The sequence below is a fragment of the Podarcis vaucheri genome (assembly GCF_965113315.1).
Source record: "Podarcis vaucheri genome assembly, chromosome: 3".
Taxonomy (NCBI): Eukaryota; Metazoa; Chordata; class Lepidosauria; order Squamata; family Lacertidae; genus Podarcis; species Podarcis vaucheri.
In genome coordinates this window covers 52,050,574-52,074,463 of record NC_138761.1, presented here as the reverse complement: position 1 = coordinate 52,074,463, position 23,890 = coordinate 52,050,574, and the positions used below count along the sequence as shown (strand labels likewise).

General features: G+C 45.9%; 1 protein-coding gene and 1 long non-coding RNA gene across 5 annotated transcripts in view; one reads left to right on the top strand and one right to left on the bottom strand.

The window, feature by feature from the left end:
- The window catches only part of LOC309529279, a 34,207-nt gene extending 11,283 nt beyond the window's left edge, over nucleotides 1-22,924 (bottom strand). Inside the window, exons 1-3 of one of the 3 annotated variants that reach the window (XR_014218146.1) lie at nucleotides 22,572-22,924; nucleotides 16,842-16,911; nucleotides 1,761-7,143 (exon numbers count right to left, since the gene is read on the bottom strand). This is a non-coding gene — a long non-coding RNA (uncharacterized lncRNA). Of the gene's footprint in view, nucleotides 1-1,760; nucleotides 7,144-16,841; nucleotides 17,429-22,571 lie in introns of those variants that run through there. The other 2 variants (XR_014218147.1, XR_014218148.1) reach the window with 2 other exon arrangements.
- A 218-nt stretch (nucleotides 22,925-23,142) lies between these two features.
- The window catches only part of AFDN (afadin, adherens junction formation factor), an 86,944-nt gene continuing 86,196 nt past the window's right edge, over nucleotides 23,143-23,890 (top strand). For both annotated transcript variants that reach the window (XM_082217125.1, XM_082217126.1), the window contains exon 1: nucleotides 23,143-23,545. In XM_082217125.1, coding sequence (XP_082073251.1) covers nucleotides 23,435-23,545 — 111 coding nt within the window. In that variant the 5' untranslated portion in view covers nucleotides 23,143-23,434. The remainder of the gene's footprint in view (nucleotides 23,546-23,890) is intronic.

The window sequence follows — 23,890 nt, the reverse complement described above, 5'->3', positions numbered from 1 at the left end:
TTTTTTGTTTATTCAATTTAAATCCAGCTACCTGTCCAAATTGTTGGATTATTTCCAACACTCTTTTTGTACTAGTGTTTGGCTCCTGCAAGGTCAATACAAGGTCATCTGCGAATGCTCTTAACTTATAGTGTTTGGTTCCGACCATTACACCTTTGACTTGCTGGTCATCTCTAATCATGTTCAGCAACACCTCCAGGACCGAAATAAAAAGCAATGGGGAAATTGGGCACCCCTGTCGTGTTCCTTTTTCTATCTTAAGTTCCTCAGTTATTACATTGTTTACAATCAGCTTAGCTTTTTGTTCGGAATATATTGCACCCATACCATTCTCAAATCCTTGTCCTACCCCCATCCCATGAAGATTCTTTTTCATAAAACTCCACGAAATATTGTCAAAGGCTTTCTCCGCATCCACAAATATCAAAACTGCTTTAGTATTTATGTTCACCTCTAACTTTTCCAAAATATCTATTATGTTCCTAACATTGTCTGAGAGGTGTCTTTTTGGGAGAAAGCCTGCTTGGTCTCTGTGAATCTTCTCCATCAATACTCTTTTAAATCTTTTTGCTAAAATGTCTGCAAAGATTTTGTAATCCACATTCAATAACGAAATTGGGCGGTAGTTCTTCAGTTGAGTCTTTTCAGTCTCTGTCTTTGGTATGAGTGAAATGTATGCTTCTTTCCACGATTCGGGTGCCTTTTTTCCCTCTAAGATCTCGTTACACACCTCCTTTAACGGTTGTATCAACCATTCCTTTAAAGATTTGTAATATCTGGAAGTCAGTCCGTCTGGCCCTGGAGATTTGCCCAATTGCATGTCCTGAATGGCCCCCTCTATCTCTTGTTCTGTTATTCTCTGGTTTAGATCCACCTTGCTATGATGAGAGATCTTTTGTAATCCATATTTATTAAGGAATTTATCTATGTCCTCTTCATTTTGTAATCCTTGGGAATAAAGTTTTTTAAAATAACTCACAAAACAATTTCTTATCTCGTTGGGTTTAGATATATTTTTTCCATCCACTTCTAGGCTTGTGACTGTATTTAATTTCTGTCTTTTCTTAAGTTGCCATGCCAGAAGTTTACCACATTTGTCTGCCGACTCAAATGTCTTTTGCTTCATTTGCTTTATTTTCCATTCTATCTCTTGGTTCATCAATTCCATATATTGCGTTTGGTACAATTTAATCTCTCTCAAAATCTCCTGGGACTTTGGTTTTGATCTTAATTTTTTCTCTCCTTCTTTTATCTTTTCCAAAATTTTTTCCTTTTTCTCAATCTGTTTTCTCTTCTTTATTGAATTTTGTTGAATCAAAAATCCTCGCATCACAGCTTTACTTGCGTCCCAGATCACTCTTTTCTCCACATCGCCCTTTAGATTAATTTCAAAATAGTCCTTTAGAGTTTTTTGGGCCTTCATGTGGATCTCTCTATCTCGAAACAGGGTGTCATTCATTCTCCATCTAAACTGACCAGTTGTTGTAAATTTCATTTCCATCTTCACGGCGTTATGGTCGGAACAGGTTTTTGGGCAGATTTCTACCTTCTTAATCTTCGGAGCCATTCCACTAGTAACCCATATTTGGTCGATTCTGGTCCAGGTCATCTTTGCATGGGAGAAAAAGGTTCCCTCTCTTTCAAGAGGGTTCCTTGTTCTCCAAATGTCTATTAAGTCCATATTGTCAGTCATTTCGAAAAAAGTCTTGGGGAGTCTCCCTTCTTTAGTAAGTGTCAATCTTTGTGTCTCATATGGCAACCTTTTGAATGCAAGGCGTGTACTCTGCCACTGAATTACAGGCCATAATTCCTGGGTGTTTCAAATAAAAGGTAAATGTCTGGGTTGTCCTTAAGTTGCTTTGGCCTACGGAAATTTTAAGAGTTCCAGTCTGGTCTCTTACTATAGGCAGGGCTCAAATGTAATCTTTTTTTTTTTTTTTTTTTTTTTTAAGGGCCATAACTGCAACTTAAGTATGGTTAGGGCAAACTGGATAATAAGTGGCAGGTGCAGAAATTAAGCAGATGGAAAAAGAGAGAAACAGACAGAAAGATGTCAGCAACATCAATAGATTTTGTTTATTAAGAGGATTTGTATCCCACCCTTCCAGTTGCCCAGAACAGCTTACATTAAATAAAATAAAAACAACAGTATGGAACATATAATATTAAACAATATTTCTAGCTCACCCTATAGCACTGGGCTCAAAGAGGCTTACAAATATAAACCAATGAAGCAAATATAGGTGCAGCGAAAAATGACAAGTTTGGGTTGCTTGGTGACTGTTCTCCTATGTGAAGTGGCACTATCTGAACATAGTGGGTTACACATTCTGTTGAATTTGTGGATTGTAACCATAGATGTCCAACTTATGTAATCTTTCAGGCTTCTTTGCTCACACATCTGGGGTCATGTATGTTTCTTTCGTGTATGCATGCCAACCGTATGCCATCTTTCTCATTGCTTATCCTATTTTGTCAAATAAGCAAGAGCAACGATGTATGGATGATGAATCTCCAATGAGATTATGAGAGCTGAACATATTTGTGCCTTCAGTGAAGCATTCCGATCTCCACATTTCAATCGCATGTTTAGATTCCTCTTTACTAACTAAATAGTTTTCAAATCCTGCCTTTCATGATTATAGAGCATCCGTAAGGGCAGAGATCCTTTAAATACCATGCATATTTTTCACCTTTAAAATATGTTCATAAGAACTGTCTTCACTGCTGTCACAACTTTAAAAAAAAAATCACAAAAATACTTAATCATAAGACATTTTAGTGTGTTGGCCCATTAGAGCTAATGAGATGACCTTCAAGTCTCCCTCTTCCTGGAATAGTTTAACTATTTGCCTCATACTCCTTTTGCATGCAATTCTTCACTCTCTGAGAGACTGCTAAGATCAGGTGCAGAGTACCTGCCCACTATTAATACTATTCACTATCTTATACCTAGCTCTTCATTGGTATCGATCAACTGAACATTCACTCTTACCATTTTTAACAGATGGTCTCCTCTCTGCCTTTAATTGATTGTTAATCCATCACCACTTACCCGTTGTCTCGTGCCATTTGCTGCCTGTAATTAATTGCCTTTTCTACATTGCCATTAATTGTCATTTATCTACATTGTATCTCTTTTTTATATTCAGCAGCAGGAAAAGAGAAAAAGTTTCCTTATCTCTAACAGCATCTGCCCCTTCCATTTTTGCTCATTGCAGCCTCTATGACTGCTTCCTGTATTATATTTAGGAGCAGGGAAATACCACCATGTTTCACTCCTTTTTGAAATCTAGTTCACACGTGTGGTTCACACTAGTCCTCTATTGTAGCAATTTATATAACATAATCACTGCCCTTGTTTTCCAGAGGGTGCCATCATCTGCGGTACTGTCCATAAAGAATCATTTGCAATTGCAGATCCATGATTAGCAGTCTTCCAGGAACATATGGCTGTGTTTCATAAAATTCCTTCATAGTCAAACTGAAGGACATATTTTGTGTGAAATGGCCCTCCATTGGGTGCTCAAGTAGCTATGTAGCAAGAGGAAGGATATTGCAATCACATGCTGTTAAGTTTACCATTTTGTGTCTTGGGGGGGGGGCACAAACATTTCTATGATTCCAGGTGCAGTTTTCTCTAACGTTGGGAATGTTTAGTTTTGGCCTGAAGGCTGCTATTAATGGTGAAAACCCTGCATGAAAACGGGCTGCGATACTACCGGCTATACCCTAACATCATCTACTGGGATTTGACAATCTTTAATCATTTAACAATGTGTATTTGGATGATGCAAGGGCAAGAAGATAAATGTGTTTGAAAAAAGAGTGAAATGTTTAAAGAAAAACATTGGAAGTACAAGTGTTGAAGTGAATTGTTTTCCTTTACTGCCATTATAAAGCCAATCAGGAGGATTACAGTACTTTGAAAATTCAGGATGAAATCCTATATTGTACACACGTACTTTGCAATAAATCCCACTAAACTCAACAGGATTTACTACTGAGTAAACATGTATTGGATTGCATCATAAGCATGTTACCTACGTAGGTCTTATTTTATAACATTTGGGAAAATACAGGCCCCTATCCCGAGAAACTTGCTATCTACAATTCAACACAGTGGAGACCAGAGAAAAATAAGAGAGATGGAGTCACAGGAGAAGGACATGTGTTTATTTCATGCATCCATATGCTTAGCCTTATTTACAGCAGGCACAGGGTAGCCAATGTGGTGTTCTACAGATGTTGCTGATCTAATCTTTTTGTCATCCCTGGCCAATGATCATGCTGACTGAGGCTGATGGGAGTTATAGTTGAACAACATCTGGAAGGCCCCAGGTACCCCTGCAGTACCATATGACTAAGGGACTGGGCCAAAGGACTGTATCCAACACTGCTCTTCCACTTGTGCAGAAAATTCCAGTTTACACAAGGGAACTCCCCCCTCATCTCCCCTGTGTTCCCCCTTGCATCTTCAAAATCTGCTCCAGAAGGTTGGTGAACCCTCTGCATCAGATATTGGGGGTCTGAAGAAAGAGGAGAGGAAGGGGAACTCCCTATAGTGCGAAGGGAACTCTGCTTATACAACATTGGATGCAACCCACAGAGAGAAACTGGAAGGAAGATTTGAGGGAATATTCTTCTGAATATAATGTCTCTATCCCATATAATTTATCAATAAGACATGAAGCTACATAATTTTAAATGGTTAAGACGTGATGCTCCGAAGGAGTCTATTTTTTGGGCAGGAACACTATTTTGCACACACTGAGGCCACATGCTGCTTGATCCTTAATCTTGCACCTGTTGTTTAAGAGCTAAACAACAATTGAGCCATAACACGATGCTTTAAAGCACTTGTAGATATGATGCAAAAGGCCACCATGCTTCGGAAAAGTACTGAGATTGGGGTCAGGTGTCAAAATGCATCCAACATGAAAGTGCACCTGCAGCAATGTTGTGTGAACAGAAATGTCTCTGAGATTATGGCACTGCTGGAACTGATGCCGAAAAACCCAGTACATTATAAAAATTTAAGAGACGGAGAGGGATTAATTATAAACAGCAGGGACCCATTGGGTGGTGGTCCCATATTTATCAAATTCTCTCGCTAGTGAGAAAGATATGGACTAGCTACTACTGGTGTAAAGGACTGCAGACTGAAATGGGTAAGGAATCAAAAACAAACCATAGCATTTACACTTTGGGAAACTGGTTTTTGACAGTTGGAGCAATGTAATCCTAGTTTGGACAAAGTTTTGTTGACTGTATGTAAGACATGGGCCTAGAGTCACATGAAACATCATACCCCATTGTTATTGGATAAATCCTCCCTTCCGTCTGCAAACATATTTTTAAAAGTGTAAGTTGTCCAGCCTCCATGACAGGCATCTGTAAATTACATAAATAGTAAATTAAACAATCTCTGTTGTTAGGAGTTAATTCTGGCCATAAAGTGCTCCAGGTAAACTGGAAGGGGGATATTGTAAATGGGTTTTGTGATGGCTACATTACATTTAAAGTACAAAATATCCGGGCAAATCCTGAATGATTTAGGTTACAATCCTATAAGCACATTTACCAGAAAAATAAATCCTATTGAATGCAGTGAAATGTATTTCCATGTAACTATGTTTGGGATTGGTCTATAAATCTGGATTAATACGGTGCAAGAGTGTTCTAAGAACAAGGTTAGATTGAGTGTGACCAAAAATTATGGCATTTCGGTTACATTAAGCAGAGTGTTCTGCAAGGAGTTTCATATATCCCATCTCTTATCTAAACTGAAGCTTGTTTAGCAAATTGCCTGTCGGAAAGATAGGCTTTTGGTTCCACAGTTCTGTAGTTAGGAATAGCTGTCTATGTTACACACAGAGGGACTTGCAATTTTGTGGGGTTCACCAGCAATTCTGTGCTCACTTAATTAGTTTATGTCATGACTGAAAGCCTTTATGTCAGTGTATAGGTGAACAGCCTCCAAGCCTATTTCCCATCTGCTCCTGTTGCTAATTTCTTCATTAACAAACTCTAAGAATTTATTTGTTTGTTTAAATTTGTATACCAGAATTTGTATACCTGAAGATCACAGGGTGGTTCACAACATAAAAATATAAAATGAGAACACAAAACACATAATAAAACAAAAGCAAACCAATAACTTGATGCATGCTATTGAATTAAGAACATTAAAAATTAAGAACATAAAAAAGTAAATATGGTAGTTAAAAAACAAAGAGGTTTTGCATGCAACAAAAATTCAATAAAAGTTGGGGGGACTTATAAGTAATAATCCACAGGAAGTTTTGTCTGAAACCTCTTGCTTTCTCACAAATGAGTAATGGGGCAAAAAGCTCTGCACTGCAATATTAACCCACTGCAGTAGACAGGAAAACGAAACTTCAGTTGGTTATTATGGTTTCCTGCTGTGGCTTTCACTTGTACATTGATTTATTCTTGTCTGAAAATTTCGAAGGCAATCTGGATTGCTTACTTGACGTTATCATTTACCTCTTCTTTTCAGTTGATTCAAAAGCGCCATGAACTAAATGGTTTAAATGGCAAATGGAAACAGAGAAGATGCCGTTCTCATTTAGTTATTCCTTATACACATGTGCACATATTACAATCCATAAACTTATTCTAATGGCATGATTGGTCCCTCCAACCCTATGGGCTTGAAACAAATCTTTATAAAATTAAAGTGGATCTTTTTGGATGTTCAGTCCTGTGCCTGGAACCAAATTACAGTGGAATCTTGGGTTACAGACGTAATCAGTGACGGAGGCATATCCACAACCTGCAGCGTTCGCATCCTGAAGCACCGTGTCTGCGCAGGCGCCAGCGCGATTTGCCGCTTCTGCGCATGCGGCGAAACCCGGAAGTAACCCGTTCTGGTACTTCCGGGTTTCCCACGGTCCGTAACCCGAAAACACATAACCTGAAGCCTCCGTAACATGAGGTATGACTGTATGTGATTTTGCTTACACTGAATACATGGCATCTTAATGGCAGAAGTGGCTGGGTGCTGACGGCTCAGAGATTCTTCTACACCTGTGTAATTTTGTCCTATGTATCCAATGGACAGCCTGGTCCTACAGCTGAAGTGAAGAGAGGTAGGATTGTGCATAAGCATGGAGAGTCCTGAAAGAAAAGGAATTTGCATATTACTTTATAGGGAACACTTAGTTTTGCTTAGTTTTTATGGGTTAAATGCCCGTTTTTACATTGGAATACTCAAAGCAGAACGTGAAGATTTGGAGAAGCTCTCAAAATGCACGATTCATTAATCATGTTTATTTAGAATTTGATTACAGTCATACCTTGGGTTACAGCTGTTTCAGGTTGCGTTTTTTTCGGGTTGTGGACCGCCGAAACCTGGAAATACTGGAAAGGGTTACTTCTGGGTTTCGGTGGTCACGCATGTGCAGAAGCGCCGAATCGCAACCTGCGCGTGGGCAGACGTGGGTTGCGAACGTGCATCCCGCATGGATTACGTTCACAACCTGAGCGTCCACTGTATTAAAAATTTTACATTAAAATTAGAAAGTTGATTTAAAATCTAAGAGCAGATTTCTTAAGATTATCAATAATCTACTGTTTTAATACTAAAGGAACTGACTATACAAGAGATTCCTCAGCCACATATATTTGTATCTCATGCCAGCTTTATAGTCTGTCACGTTAATCCAGATGGCTAAATTCTGCTTCCTCAATGGTTCCTGGCATAACGACTGGCTTTAGATATTCCAGATTTAGAAGAAATTGGGAAGGATGACCACATCTAGGATATCCTTATCAGGCTGCTGCTATTGATACTGTGAAGCAAGCCTTGCAAAAGGAAGTCCATTAGATGCTAGGAAACTTGGGAATATATGGATAGTAGCTTTATTAGCGCATAATCAAAGAATTGCAGTCTATTCTGAAAGACAATCTATCCTTCTCACATGACTTCAATATCCTTACTTAAAGACAATTGCCCAAACTGAAGAAACTATGTGCCAGCAGCAATGGCCCACTCAACAGGGATGCATATCTAAGGCCCAGCAATTGCTCCTGTAATAAGGAGGTGGCGGCAGCGGGGGTAAGGAATGGGGATGGACCATTTTCTGTTCTGCCTCAAGTGCCAAAAACTATCAGATTTAGGATCAGTAGAGACTGGGAGGAGCAAGCTCAGTATGGAAAGTAACTGTCCCTTGTTAATGTTTATATGTTAATCAGGGCTACCAATTCAATACCAGTACTGAGTGATCAACTCTGCACATGCTCTGATCAGCGGCGGAGCATATGCCCTCGCTGCACAGGGTGGGCACGCTCCCGAGGGGGGTGGGGTGCTGAGGGTGCCCTCCCAGGCGCGGGATAGCCGCTCAGGTGCCTGGAGCGGTGCGCGCGCCCTGCAGCCGGGGACGAAGCCAGCTGCCGATGGCACACATTCACCGCGCCGCCCACCCGCAACTCCCAAGCCTCCCCCAGCTGTCAAAATGAAGAGGGAAGGGGGGAATGCCGTCGGCAAAGTGGCACAGTTCCCCCCCTCCCCCTGACAGCTCGGGGTAGGCTTGGAAGTTGGGGGTGGGTAGTGCGCCAAATGTCACCCCCCCTCAGGGATGACACCCGGGGCGAACCGCCCCCACCGCACTCCCTTCCTCCGCCACTGGCTCTGATTGGATCTTTTGCCCCCTGGTGTTCCTCGTCTGCCCAGTCTTCTGTTTAGACATGTACGTGTAAAATTTGCCAATTGACAACAGGCACAAAAGCTGATGATAGAAATATATTTGTTTTAAAGGTTCCATTAAGTTCTTTATTCCTGCCCACCTAGCAGTTCGAAAGCACATCAAGTGCAAGTAGATAAATAGGTACCGCTCCAGCGGGAAGGTAAACAGCGTTTCCATGCGCTGCTCTGGTTTGCCAGAAGTGGCTTAGTCATGCCTGCCACATGACCCGGAAGCTGTACGTCGGCTCCCTTGGCCAATAAAGCGAGATGAGCACCGCAACCCCAGAGTCGGCCACGACTGGATCTAATGGTCAGGGGTCCCTTTACCTTTAAGCTGTTTATTCTATTAGTAAATAAACAAGAGTTATGGAGCAACTAAAAAGGCCAACATTTAAATTGAATGTACACACATTCCCCTCTCCCCTTCAAAACTTTACAAATAAGTATATTAAAAAATAACCGAACTTTTTATATCATATGTGCTTGAGACAAACAGCCTGGCTCCAGATTTCTAGATTTCAAGCACATAGAAGAAGGTGTATTTACGGGTCAGGCTGCACAATGTGATGAAGCACGATTTTATTTTATGCTGACATGGCAGGGACATCATAAAAGAATCACAACAGGATATGCTGAGGCAAAAGTCGGGAATTGAGATGCCACGGATGAATCCTGACATCAGCTTTTTCCAGGTGTTGAAAGCACTATGGTAGGTGAGTGTCTCGCAAACTGATTCAGACTAGTGAACACCAACAAACCAAGCATTCAAGGGGAGAGATGGGGTTGATCTGTTTCAATGTGGACTACTAACAGGGTAAGACAGGGCAGAGGGAATTTTAGGAGAGCTACTGCATCTAAACAGAAATGGTAGCCCCAAATCCCTGCAACAGGGATTTGTTCAATATTTTCTGTTTTAGACACTACTAGCTACTGCTGCCCTAGTAGCAATGTTTGGAAGCTCCAGTGTCAGAAATTCTGTTCTATATCTTTGTTCCAGTGATGAGCAATCTCAGCTGGCATTAGAATGGAGGTGAAAGAGTTAAGTACACTGATTTTAAGTGGTACTGTGATTCCCAGATTAAATGGTGGGCTGCAAATTAATAGTGCCTGTGAAAGCCTTCTCACAAGCTGAATGTGTCATGCTGCCAGCAGAGGATACCAGCAACTTTGCAGCATAATGTGCTAAAGAGGTTTCACTTCTGGTCAAAGGTTTGAACTGGCAGGTATGTTAGGATCATCCAAAAATGTACATCATACCAAGATACTGGTGAGGTGCAAAATGAGGCCTTTAATGAACATGGCTACCAGATGTTTTACAAATAATAATAATATAATAATAATAATAATAATTTATTATTTATACCCCGCCCATCTGGCTGGGTCTCCCCAGCCACTCTGGGCGGCTTCCAAAAGAATATTAAAATACTGTGATACATCAAACATTAAAAGCTTCCCGCAACAGGGCTGCCTTCAGATGTCTTCTAAAAGTCTGGTAGTTGTTGTTCTCTTTGACATCTGGTGGGAGGGCGTTCCACAGGGAGGGCGCCACTACCGAGAAGGCCCTCTGCCTGGTTCCCTGTAACTTGGCTTCTCGCAGTGAGGGAACCACCAGAAGGCCCTCGGTGCTGGACCTCAGTGTCCGGGTAGAACGAGGGAGGTGGAGACGCTCCTTCAGGTATGCTGGACTGAGGCCGTTTAGGGCTTTAAAGGTCAGCACCAACACTTTGAATTGTGCTCGGAAACGTACTGGGAGCCAATGTAGGTCTTTCAAGACCGGTGTTATATGGTCTCGGCAGCCGGTCCCAGTCACCAGTCTGGCTGCTGCATTCTGGATTAGTTGTAGTTTCCGGGTCACCTTCAAAGGTAGCCCCACGTAGAGCGTATTGCAGTAGTCCAAGTGGGAGATAACCAGAGCATGCACCACTCTGGCGAGGCAGTCCGTGGGCAGATAGGGTCTCAGCCTACGTACCAGATGGAGCTGGTACACAGCTGCCCTGGACACGGATTTAACCTGTGCCTCCATGGACAGCTGTGAATCCAAAATGACTCCCAGGCTGCGCACCTGGTCCTTCAGGGGCACAGTTACCCCATTCAGGACCAGGGAATCCTCCACACCTGCCCGCCTCCTGTCCCCCAGAAACAGTACTTCTGTCTTGTCAGGATTCAATCTCAATCTGTTTGCCGCCATCCATCCTCCAACCGCCTCCAGACACTCACACAGGACCGTCACCGCCTTCACTGGTTCTGATTTGAAAGAGAGGTAGAGCTGGGTATCATCTGCATACTGATGAACACCCAGCCCAAACCTCCTGATGATCTCTCCCAGCGGCTGCATGTAGATGTTGAAAAGCATGGGGGAGAGGACAGAACCCTGAGGCACCCCACAAGTGAGAGCCCAGGGGTCTGAATACTCATCCCCCACCACCACTTTCTGAACACGGCCCAGGAGGAAGGAGCGGAACCACTGTATGACAGTACCCCCAGCTCCCAGCCCCTCAAGACGGTCCAGAAGGTCCCAAATGGGAGAAATCAAACAGGAAAAACATAGCTCTTTAGTTATGTCAATTCTTCATCTAGCTAACAATTTAACTTTGTTTTAAAAAAACTTTTCTTTTAAAAGGAATTGCTTTTGCACAAACACATAATTCATGAACTACTCCAAAACTGATATTTTAAACAGCAAAAATCAATAAAACTTGGAAGCATGCACTAGCAACAAAATACTTTCTGGCTATTTGTACTAATTGCCTAGTAAGGCATCCACACCCTCTCATGGCTTGTTACAAGAAATATACCTTACTATGCCTCAATTGCTTTATAAAGGGGGGTGCAGGAAGAAGCAACATTTACATTTATTTGTCTCAGAGGGCTGCTGAGCCGTAATTAATTAATTCTTGGTGGGGACTTTTCCTTCTTCAAAAACCAGGTGCCTTACATATGCCTGCATATTTTGAAGATTTTCATATCAGCTAATTAGAACAGTGGGACACATACTATGCTACTGGTTCTAAATATCAATTTTTGATCATGAATTACTGTTTGTTTAGCTTGAATCAATTTAGAAATCATCCTACATTTGGTGAAATAAAATTACTTTGGGTAGAGTATTTACTTTCCCAGTGTTATCAGTATCATAGAAATCCCAAATGGTATATATCTGCTTCTCTGTTGCAGGGTGCTTTATTTTTGAGCAGTTAATATACTTTTGAGTGAAGTGAAATAAGCTATTCACATACATCTGGGGTTGGTTCAACTAAATTGTTGCATGAGCAGAACAAGGTCCGCTCACACAACTGGCCTTTTTGTCCTGTCCTTCCTCCACGCCCCCTAAATCTGCTCTGGTGGGTTGAGGGAAAACCCAGAACAGGCAGGGTGGGGGGGTGGAGTCCCACTGCATGAGCAGACCTTTTTGCTCCTGTACACTCCATTGAACATTATGCTGTCTTCCTCCCAGGGATATGCACAAGTAGCTTGATGAACTGAAGCCAAGGCTTGTCGGGAACATTTTGAAACCATAAAAACAGCATCTATGGCTGTGTACATATTACTGTACTGTCTTAAAATGCAGCAAAGTTGTTCCGCTTTTCTCAAAACACAGTATTTAATAAGAAAGAACAGGATAGGGGGTAGATATGAATTGCGGCTAACGTCATGGGTTCACCATTTCCCAAACAAGTCATGGAAGTACACTGGAGGCAAAGTAGTATGTATTTTGAATCCCAGTTCACTTTTTTTGGGGGGGGAGGGCTCTGGAAACTGACCTATACTGAGTCAGACTATTGGTCTGTCATCTTCAATTGCTATTTTATAATTTAGCTTTTTTTTGCAGTTGGTAAATAAGTCTACTTGAATTAGGCTGGAATCCTAACTCCACTTAACTGAGAGTAAACTCCACTGGATTCAAAAGGACTTAATTCTGAGCATACATGGTTAGGATTGTGCTGTAAATTGTGATTCTTTTGGCATACCATTATATAATTGTTTGCAACTCATGGGAATGGGCGTGAAATGAGAAATAGCTAAATTTAAAACCCCAGTACTTTTTGATAGTTGGCCCATTAATTTCAACAGGCTTAGGCTGCAATCCAATACTCAATTAAGTGGAGGATGCTTTACTCAATTCAATGGCCCTTCTGATTACTCACATCAGTGACTGCACTTTAGGCATCTAACTTTGCATAGGATTGATACGGCTTTAAACACATATATAGGGTCTCAATGCAATTGATATGAATTACATATGTAGAATTAGGAAGCTGAAGGCCATCAAATATATTAGTAATTCTCATTGGTGTAATAAAGTCCACCCCGCCCCCTCATATTGGAAAACCGCATGTTAAATCTAATTAGCTGGCTTAAATGATACTTCGATGCATGTAACCTACACAACAAATGAGGATGGGTTAATTTTGCAAGGGAAGTTTTTATTTCCTAGTTTGTGTTAACACTGTCCAAACATGTCATTCTTATTCAGGAAAAGTATTTTACTTCAACAGGTGTTTTACCACAGTACAAAGAGCAACAGCAGAATTAAATGTATTTTTCTCCCTTTCCTGAAAGATTTACCGGTAACTTCTCTTTTAGACTGATTGAGGGTATGGAACGGGGAAAGTTGACAGAAGCTGAGGAGTATCTGGTTGGGAACAAACTATCCCCCAGGTATGAAGATATTTTTTTATGATTGACCAAATGAGAAAGGGAAAGACATTGGCACCAAAAGTACAGGGGCACACCATAACAATTCAAAGTGGACTGAGCACTGAGGGTAAAAAGCGAAAGGGACATATGGAGAGAAATACTGTGCATAGATGTATATATGCTAGTATAGCAACATCTGAAGCAAGGTAAGACAACTGTTCTTTAAAAAAAGTATATAGTGGGTACAACAGAAAACTGGTATAATTGAGAGAACTCTTATCTCTAGATACAAATGCTATGGGAAAAACAGGAAAGTTGTTGCTTCTTCATCCCTGAATCATAGTGTGTAACCTGGGAGGGATTTACTCAGCCTGCAATCTCCTTCTTGGAACTGTGCCTACAAGTTGACCTCATCAATACTGTATTTATGTAATACTGTTTTATGTAATATTTTGTCTGATGAGTTATGGAGAACTCAAAAGCTTGTCACACTTTAGTGACAATTTTGGTTGGTTCTAATAAAGATTATGTGGATTTTGGAGTTTTTTTCTTTTCGTGAACCAACACGAACTTTTGGTAAAGTGAGGACTATAAACAAAGGCTCCCCCCCAATCTTTCCCATGTACTATGCCCGACTGCAAGGGAGATCACAGGACATTGGCACAAAGCAAAACAGTAAGAGAGTTTGTTAGTTATTTCAGGTGTACTGCTGATTCTAATTCCAGAAAACCTGTTGAGTGAGTATCTATCTTTGAAAGGTACTTTCTGGCCTTTAAATTCAGTGACCCAGAAATCTGATCCTGATCCGAGTTCTGAAGTCATTTCATTGTACATGTTAACATTACAAATGTGCAACATTTATTCTGGTTGTAAGATTACTGAGAAATTATGCAGGCACAGAATAGCAGAGGGAATTTAGTTGTGACGACCAATGAGAGCCAGTGGTAAGTTGAAGCTATATTACAGAATTATGGAAATGATTCGAAGTAGCTGACACATCCTTCAGGCGAGAGTAGGGTATGAAAAAATAGTTGAGGAGCAAAATTACTGAGAATGCTGCAGACCCCATAAGACCCAGTCACATGTCTACTGAAGCTGTTAAGTTTCTGGATAAGTAGACGATAATTTTTTCAAGTTTATCTCTACAACAATGAGGACTAGGGTCTGACCTTTATATTTGGCACAAGATATTCTGTCACCACACCATGTACTAGAAAATAAGTTCCAATACTGTAGAGTGTTGGCAAAGGAATTCAATAAATTTTAGATATGAGCCTACCTCAGCTAAGCTTAAGTGGATCCTTTTAGAGCACTGTGGCAGTTAGCTAAATACATATATAAATAGCAAATAACTAAAAGGACAGGCCCTCGACTCATCCTTTCCTTTTATATTGGCTTTCAGATACTTCTGATTACAGTGGTACCCCGCAAGACGAATGCCTCGCAAGACGGAAAACCCGCAAGACGAAAGGGTTTTCTGTTTTGGAGGCGCTTCGCAAGACGAATTTCCCTATGGGCTTGCATCGCAAGACGAAAGCCCATAGGGAAATGCTGGCGGTCGGGAGCAAAGACTTTCGCCCACAGCCGGCCTTCAGAAGAGGACCTCTTCTGAAGGCCGGCGGGGGGCAAAAGTCTTTGCTCCCGACCGCCTGCCTCCCCCCCGCCTGCCCCGGGCGATCTTAAAATGCTGGCGGGCGGGAGCGAAGCGTTCGCTGCCGACCCCCAGCATTTTAAAATCTCCAAGGGACAGCAGAGAAGTCTCTGTCCTGGGAAGATTTTAAAATGCTGGGGGTCGGGAGCGAAGCGCTGCCGACCCCCAGCATTTTAAAATCTCCCCGTGTCCTGGGAAGATTTTAAAATGCTGGGGGTCGGGAGCGAAGCGCTGCCGACCCCCAGCATTTTAAAACCTCCCCGGGACACGGGGAGATTTTAAAATGCTGGGGGTCGGGAGCGAAGCGCTGCCGACCCCCAGCATTTTAAAACCTCCCCGGGACACGGGGAGATTTTAAAATGCTGGGGGTCGGCAGCGCTTCGCTCCCGACCCCCAGCATTTTAAAACGCTGTTCCGAAGTGGGGCGGGGGGGGCGGGGATACCTGGCCCCGCCGCCCCACTGCGGAAAGCTCTTCCGAAGTGGGGCGGGGGCGGGAACACCTTCTGAAGGCGGGCAGGGGGCAAAAGTCTTTGTCCCCCCTGCCTGCCTTCCCAGGGGCTTTTAAATCGCCCCGGACAGCGGAGAAGTCCTCCGCTGTCCGGGGCGATTTTAAAATGCCGCCCGCCAGCATTTTGAATAGCCCCGCACAGCGGAGAAGTCCTCCGCTGTCCCAGGGTTTTTTAAAATGCTGGGGGTGGGGAGAAAAGCCCTTGTTCCCCCCCCCCAGCCTTCAGAAGAGGTCCGGGGACAGACTGTCCCCGGACCTGTCCTGAAGGTGGTTTCCCTAGGAACGCATTAATTGATTTTCAATGCATTCCTATGGGAAACCGTGCATCGCAAGACGAAAAAACCGCAAGACGAAGAGAATTGCGGAACGAATTAATTTCGTCTTGCGAGGCACCACTGTATTTGAACTATCCCTTCCAGCCGTTGTGGATTTTATGGTAATTTCTGCATCTTTTAGAAATGAAATTCCTTAAAAAGAAAACAAGGTACAGTATAATTTTACAGATTATAATCGTACAATAAAATCTACATAAGCCTTAGAGAAGTGGTGGGAATCTGTGGCCCTTCAGATGTTGCTGGACAACAACTCTTGTTATCCCTGGCCAGTGGCCATACTGACTGGGGATGAAGTCCAGCAACATCTGCAGGGCCGCAGATTTTCCTACCTTTGGCTTAGAGGTATCCTACAAACATGCATCTTTCTTACATAAAAGTTCAGGAGAAGCTTTGGATCAGATTAGTTATCTATTATAGGACTTCAGCAAGTGAGTGTAGGCTCTGGACTTTCTAACCACAGATGAATGCACATGGAACAGTGACTATAATAGGCTTTTGTGCATGGCTTTAAGAATGCTAAGGGCTTTGTTTCTTTTTTGGCTGTTACCACATTTGCAAAGCTGTGATCTGAGTACACTTTCCCCACCTTATTTTAAAAAAGTAAATGAGAAAAAAATGTAACCAAAAAAGTACAAAGATAAGGTCCACCCAATTGTTCAGATAGCTCGCAGTTGGAACAAGTAATTTGTACCAATGACAGGGTAGGTATTGTAGGAGGAAAATATAAAGCCCCGTGGCCCACGTGTGTGGGGTAAATAACAAAAGAATCTGCTGGGCACCTGGATTCAAAACGTGGGGCTAAACAGACTCTCCAGCAGGAGAGAACCCTTGGTAACAGAGTTTAAATTCACATAACTCAAGCAGCAGTAGTAGTATGGAAATGTAGACTGTTAAATCTTTTTATCCTGTTTAGTTCGCTTGCAAAGTATTCCCCTCTTTCTATCCCTTGTAAAGAACAGACCACACACTTTTAAGTAAATTTAAAATGCTTTACTTACAAAATGTTCAAAAGGTCAGATTCATGCATTTATCCAAGCAGCAGCAAGAACATAGGCAAAATACCCTTGGCTAGAAAATACAGAAAGTTAGCTTCAAACATAAGCTCTAAAGTTGCTGTTTGCTTAGACACGTCTTCCTTAATCAGTTAAATGGAACGGAGAGAGATGTAACAGGAAGAGAACACTTCCTCCCTCATCAGAGAAGGGGGCAGAGTCTAGAAATCCAGCTCTATTATCTTAACCCCTTCTTGCACTAACTAGCACTCATGCATGGTTATGCTTGACAGCAATTTCCCAAAGGTATTACATGAGCTTTATACATTTGTGGTTTCTGATTCTTGAGATGCATATGAGAATGCTAGCTAAATACCTTCTTGTGGCCTCTTCAGAGGCACATGAACATATCCAAAGCTTTTGTGCAAAACTCTCATGGAACGGGAGGCCCCCAACAACTGAATTATAAAGTTTATTAAAATAATTCTATTACGCCTTTTACATTGGCTGATGAAACACATTTTTGAAACCCATATTTAAATACAACTAAATCACTCAAGTAAACAAACAGAAATCCAATCAAAACATGTACTGAATTACCGTATTTTTCGCCCCATAAGACGCACCGGCCCATAAGACGCACCTAGATTTTAGAGGGGGAAATAAAGGAAAAAAATTTTATTTCTCCCCCAGGTGCGCTGCGCTACACCAGGAGCTTGGGGCGTGCGGAGCTCAGCGCGCCCCAAGCTTCTGCGTGCCGGCAAGGTCTCCGCTAGCGTGGGAGAGCCGGGCGCCTCTCCCAGGGCTAGCGGACCCCTGCGCTAACCCAGAAGCTTGGGGCAAGCTGAGGTCAGCGCGCCCCAAGCTTCTGCGTGCCGGCAAGCAGTCCGCTGCCGCCCCAAGCCTCCCGCACCCGGCAGGAGGTCCCGCCGGGTGCGCGAGGCTTGGGGCGGCAGCGGACTGCTTGCGCGCACCTAGAAGCTTGGGGCGTGCTGAGCTCAGCGCGCGCCAAGCTTCTGCATGCCGGCAAGCAGTCCGCTGCCGCCCCAAGCCTCCCGCACCCGGCAGGAGGTCCCGCTGGGTGCGCGAGGCTTGGGGCGGCAGCGGACTGCTTGCGCGCACCTAGAAGCTTGGGGCGTGCTGAGCTCAGCGCGCGCCAAGATTCTGCATGCCGGCAAGCAGTCCGCTGCCGCCCCAAGCCTCCCGCACCCGGCAGGAGGTCCCGCTGGGTGCGCGAGGCTTGGGGCGGCAGCGGACTGCTTGCGCGCACCTAGAAGCTTGGGGTGTGCTGAGCTCAGCTCGCCCCAAGCTTCTGCATGCCGGCAAGCAGTCCGCTGCCGCCCTAAGCCTCCTGCACCCGGCAGGAGGTCCCGCTGGGTGCGCGAGGCTTGGGGCGGCAGCGGACTGCTTGCGCGCACCTAGAAGCTTGGGGCGTGCTGAGCTCAGTGCGCGCCAAGCTTCTGCATGCCGGCAAGCAGTCCGCTGCCGCCCCAAGCCTCCCGGTCCCGCTGGGTGCGCGAGGCTTGGGGCGGCAGCGGACTGCTTGCGCGCACCTAGAAGCTTGGGGCGTGCTGAGCTCAGCGCGCGCCAAGATTCTGCATGCCGGCAAGCAGTCCGCTGCCGCCCCAAGCCTCCCGCACCCGGCAGGAGGTCCCGCTGGGTGCGCGAGGCTTGGGGCGGCAGCGGACTGCTTGCGCGCACCTAGAAGCTTGGGGTGTGCTGAGCTCAGCTCGCCCCAAGCTTCTGCATGCCGGCAAGCAGTCCGCTGCCGCCCTAAGCCTCCTGCACCCGGCAGGAGGTCCCGCTGGGTGCGCGAGGCTTGGGGCGGCAGCGGACTGCTTGCGCGCACCTAGAAGCTTGGGGCGTGCTGAGCTCAGTGCGCGCCAAGCTTCTGCATGCCGGCAAGCAGTCCGCTGCCGCCCCAAGCCTCCCGGTCCCGCTGGGTGCGCGAGGCTTGGGGCGGCAGCGGACTGCTTGCGCGCACCTAGAAGCTTGGGGCGTGCTGAGCTCAGCGCGCGTCAAGCTTCTGCATGCCGGCAAGCAGTCCGCTGCCGCCCCAAGCCTCCCGCACCCGGCAGGAGGTCCCGCTGGGTGCGCGAGGCTTGGGGCGGCAGCGGACTGCTTGCGCGCACCTAGAAGCTTGGGGCGTGCTGAGCTCAGCGCGCGCCAAGCTTCTGCATGCCGGCAAGCAGTCCGCTGCCGCCCCAAGCCTCCCGCACCCGGCAGGAGGTCCCGGCAAGCTTCTAGGTGCGCGCAAGCAGTCCGCTGCCGCCCCAAGCCTCCCGCACCCGGTGGGACCTCCTACCGGATGCACGAGGCTTGCAGACACTCGCCCGAAGCAGGGGGAGCCCTCCCGAGGGCTCCCCGTGCTTCGGGCGACAGGCTGCCGCCCCAAGCCTCGCGCACCCGGTGGGACCTCCTGCCGGGCGCGCGAGGCTTGCAGGCATTCGCCCCATAAGACGCACCCCGATTTCCCCTTCATTTTTGGAGGGGAAAAAGTGCGTCTTATGGGGCGAAAAATACGGTATTAACTTTTGGATTTACTACCTCCCCAAAATAATGAATGGGTTATCTGGGGAAAAGGCTTGAATTTTCTTTGTGCAACAGAAACACAGATTTAACACAATACAAGAGGATAATGACCAAGAAAAGGAAGTAAAATTTATGTATTTTTACAGTTCAGTGATTGTATAATAAAGACTAAAAATAGAGTTCCTGAAGAGTCAGTATTATTTTCCACATTTTTAAAAACAAGGCTTTTCAAAGAGTTTCCTGGAATAACTACTTCATGTACCTGCAAAGAGTACGCAACTAAAAGGGTTGGCACTGCAAGAAAGATCATAGAATCATAGAGTTGGAAGAGACCACAAGGGCCATCGAGTCCAACCCCCTGCCAAGCAGGAAACACCATCAGAGCACTCCTGACCTATGGTTGTCAAGCCTCTGCTTAAAGACCTCCAAAGAAGGAGACTCCACCACACTCCTTGGCAGCAAATTCCACTGTCGAACAGCTCTTACTGTCAGGAAGTTCTTCCTAATGTTTAGGTGGAATCTTCTTTCTTGTAGTTTGGATCCATTGCTCCGTGTCCGCTTCTCTGGAGCAGCAGAAAACAACCTTTCTCCCTCCTCTATGTGACGGAGATGAACAGAGAAAAACAAAGTGGCATAAAAAACACATATACAGTGGTACCTCGCAAGACGAATGCCTCGCAAGACGGAAAACCCTCAAGACAAAAGGGTTTTCCGTTTGCGAGTTGCTTCGCAAGACGAATTTCCCTATGGGCTTGCTTCGCAAAAAGAAAGCCCATAGGGAAATCTCCGGGGACCTCTTTTAAATGCTGGCGGTGGGGAGCAAAGCCTCCCCTCCCCCCCGGCCTTCAGAAGAGGTCCAGGAAGGCCGGCGGGGGCCGAAAGGCTTTGCTCCCCACCGCCAGCATTTTAAAAGCAGTCCGGGATAGCAGGGAAGCGCTTCCCGCTATCCCGGACGGCTTTTGAAGGCAGGCGGGGGGGAGCAAAGACTTTCGCCCCCCGCCCGCCTTCAGAAGAGGTCCAGGACCTCTTCTGAAGGCTGCCAGGGGGCAAAAGTCTTTGTCCCCCCTGCCTGCCTTCCCAGAGGCTTTTAAATCGCCCCGGACAGCGGAGAAGTCCTCCGCTGTCCCGGGGCGATTTTAAAATGCCGCCTGCCAGCATTTTAAGATCGCCCCGGACAGCGGAGAAGTCCTCCGTTGTCCCGGGGTTTTTTTTAAATTCTGGGGGTGGGAAGAAAAGCCCTTGTCCCCCCCCCCAGCCTTCAGAAGAGGTCGGGGGACAGATTGTCCCCGGACCTGGTCTGAAGGCGGTTTCCATAGGAACGCATTGATTGATTTTCAATGCATTCCTATGGGAAACCGTGCTTTGCAAGAAGAAAAAACTTGCGGAACGAATTAATTTCGTCTTGCGAGGCACCACTGTACCCCTATGCCCTGACCCCTGCATTAAGAGGAGCACCAGTCACTAGAGGAAATTGGGTAAGCCTGGCTGCATGGAAGACAATGTTGGGGAACACACAGAGCTCACTGGATCCTGACCAGGGGTTTTTTTTTTTAGGGACAGAAAACCCTCCTATATCCATAGCAGTTCTCTGCTAATCTTGACACTGGGGTCAAATAAAGCAATAGCTTTAAAAATGCCAAAGTACTTGAGACATAAATGGGAGATAGTATGGATTGAACCCAAGAGGTTATTCACATGCTCTGTTATGGAGTCTTTGATTAATGGAGGAACTTAAGTGACTAGAACTATAATCCTGTGGGAATACTCTTAGGGAAAGACCCACCATTAACAAACTTAGGCATACCTCTTATGTGAGTTGACAATCAATTTGTTTAATTTACTAATTCCTTCCCACCACTTTTATTATGCTTTACTGAATTTCCTAGGGCTCAGCGCAGCTCAACACTTAGAAACATGTTATCCAAACACTTAAATATACGTAGAGTAAAAGTTATCCTTAAAAAATCCTCTAATACCCAGCCACAAAATGCTTGCCCTGAACAGTGAAGGCTTATGGTACTCCCAGAAAATTGGCAAGCTTAGCATTTTTCTGGTATCTGGGAAAGCAAGTTCCAAAACTGGAGAGCTTTATTATGAAACAAATGAGAATGGAGAGAATGTGTATGAAAACATTGCCTAAGGACAGATGAATATTGTACAATGAGCAGAGATCTATTCTCTCCCCTACTTTTATCTACTTCCCTTGCTCCAAGAGATGACTCATTCCCCAAACCGGTCTGATGGGCATGGCCTCTCTTGCTTTTTCTCCATACCAATCACAGGCTCTCAGCTGCTCTGTAAAGTCTCTACATGCTTATCTTGTTTGCATGCATGTGCCCATGTACACCTCCACTCAGTTCCCTGCTCCAAGACACCTGCTATCTCTCCTAGCCTCTCACCACCAGACTAGTGTAAGCCTAAGAGTGGTCCATGCATCTGGATAAACTAATTTATTTCAATCAGCTTAATACATTTTAGCTGTCCTCTGGGGAAATGGTAAAATCTTCAATTTTAGACAGAAAGAAGCCAGGCTTATTCATTCTCACAAGCACATAATGTGAACAGGGAGCTGCATTTTACAATATCCTGATGCCAACCCTCCGGCTTGTGTCACTCAACAGAGATTCTTACTGTGCAGTTTTTCATCCTAGGTGCTGCTGGCGGATTCTGCAAGGAAGCAACAACTTTGGCAGGGCCTACTTTGCCAGGGCTGTGCCAGGTACCTGTGCTTAGAAGTACTATCATTCCTTGGGAAGTATTTCCCTGTGGCACTTCCAGTCCTAGTGCAAGAGCTGCTGGAGGCAACTGTGCAGCAAAACCCACCTGCGATCAATGGGCCTTACTCCTAATAAGGGATATTTAACACAGCAATACTATGCCTGTCTACAGAGAAGGCAGCCTCGCTCACTACCTTCTCAAACCTTACCTAGTTAAATATTTTGGGTAACCCTACTTTCAAACTGCTGTCCTAAACATAATTTCTGAGGAGAAACCTCCCGTGCCTATTATAGTGGGGCTTACTTCCCAGCAAAAACTTGCATAGCAATTTCCCTATTATTCCCATTTTAAACATGAAGCATTGCAGGTGGGTGACCGGGACTTGCCAAAACTCTCGCAGGCAGAGAAGAGAGGGTTTATTTCAGCAAGTTTCACCCTGCTTCTATTTACACTTTTTTTGAAGAAAATATAATTATATACATGCACACGCTTAGGAAGGCTGCAATCCTCCCTTCTGAGTCCCCAGAGAGCACCATGGCTAAACAACAATTAATCCCTTCCCGCGATTGCCATCCTCCACAGCGCCTGCCTCCGAAGCCCGCCGCCACGCACAAACCCAGCCCCCTTCAGCCGCCACCCTTCATTGTTCTTGCCGCCACGGCAAGCTACCGCGCGGCTCTCTACCCGTCCTCGCTTAGTTCAAACCAAAACGCCCTCAACTGCTAATTTCCCCCTCACACACGGGGGGAGAGAGAGAGAGAGAAGCGAGAGGAGGAGGAGGAGGAGGCGCGAGCACCGTGCGCTCGGCCCTCTTTCGGCGCGCGCGCTCGCCGGGCTGTTGACCTGACACCCGAGCATTAGAAGCACAGAGGAGGCACGCACGCGCACGCGCGCAGGGAAGGATGGGTGGGGGGAGGAGGAGGAGAGCGGCGTTTGTGACGCGCTCGCGAAAGAACGGCTGAGCGGCCGCGCGCACGGAACGGTGTCTCTCCCTCCCTCTCTCTCTCTCTGTGTGTGTGTGAGAGAGAGAGAAAAGGCGGGGAGGGAGGAAAGGAGACAACCGGGGCGGGGAAGGAGGCGGCGGCGACGGCTTTCCGCGAGGCGGAGGACTGAGAGACGCTACCGAACAGGAAGCGCTGCCACCGAGCCAGGAGCCGCTCCGCGCTTCCCTCAGCAAGCGAGAAGAGGGCAAAGTCTGGGCTGGTGAGAGCGAGGAGGGGCGGCACCAGCGACCGGATTCCTCCCTCCTTCGGACCCCTCCGCCCCCTTACAAATCCGCCGGGAACTCCGCGCGGCCCACCCGCCGTGTAGCTCCTGGCTCCGGGAGCCCCGGAGGGCTGCTGAGGAGGATGTCGGGCGGCGGCGGCAGCCGGGAAGAAGAGCGGCGCAAGCTGGCCGACATCATCAACCACTGGAACGCGAACCGGCTGGACCTGTTCGAGATCAGCCCCCCCACCGAGGTGAGCGCCCGCTCGGCCGGCATTCTCCCCTTTCTCCCTCCCAGAGCCGAAAGCGGGCGGAGGGGGAGGGGATCAACGTCTGCACACGCAGCCCCACACGGACATATCTCCCGGCCAGCTACTGCCCCCCCTTCCCTTCCTTTCCTTACGGAGGTGAGGCCGGCGGTGGCGGCGCTTCCTACAGACGCCTCCATCCTCGCGCAGGGGAGGCTCCGCCCCTTCCCGAGGTGAGGGAGCCGGCAGCCCCCCCTCGCCCCCCCTCCGGGAAAAGAGATCCTTCATTACACTATTGCCTTCCTCGTGCCCACTTCACTGGCACGATCACATGGAGGGAGATTATGTCCA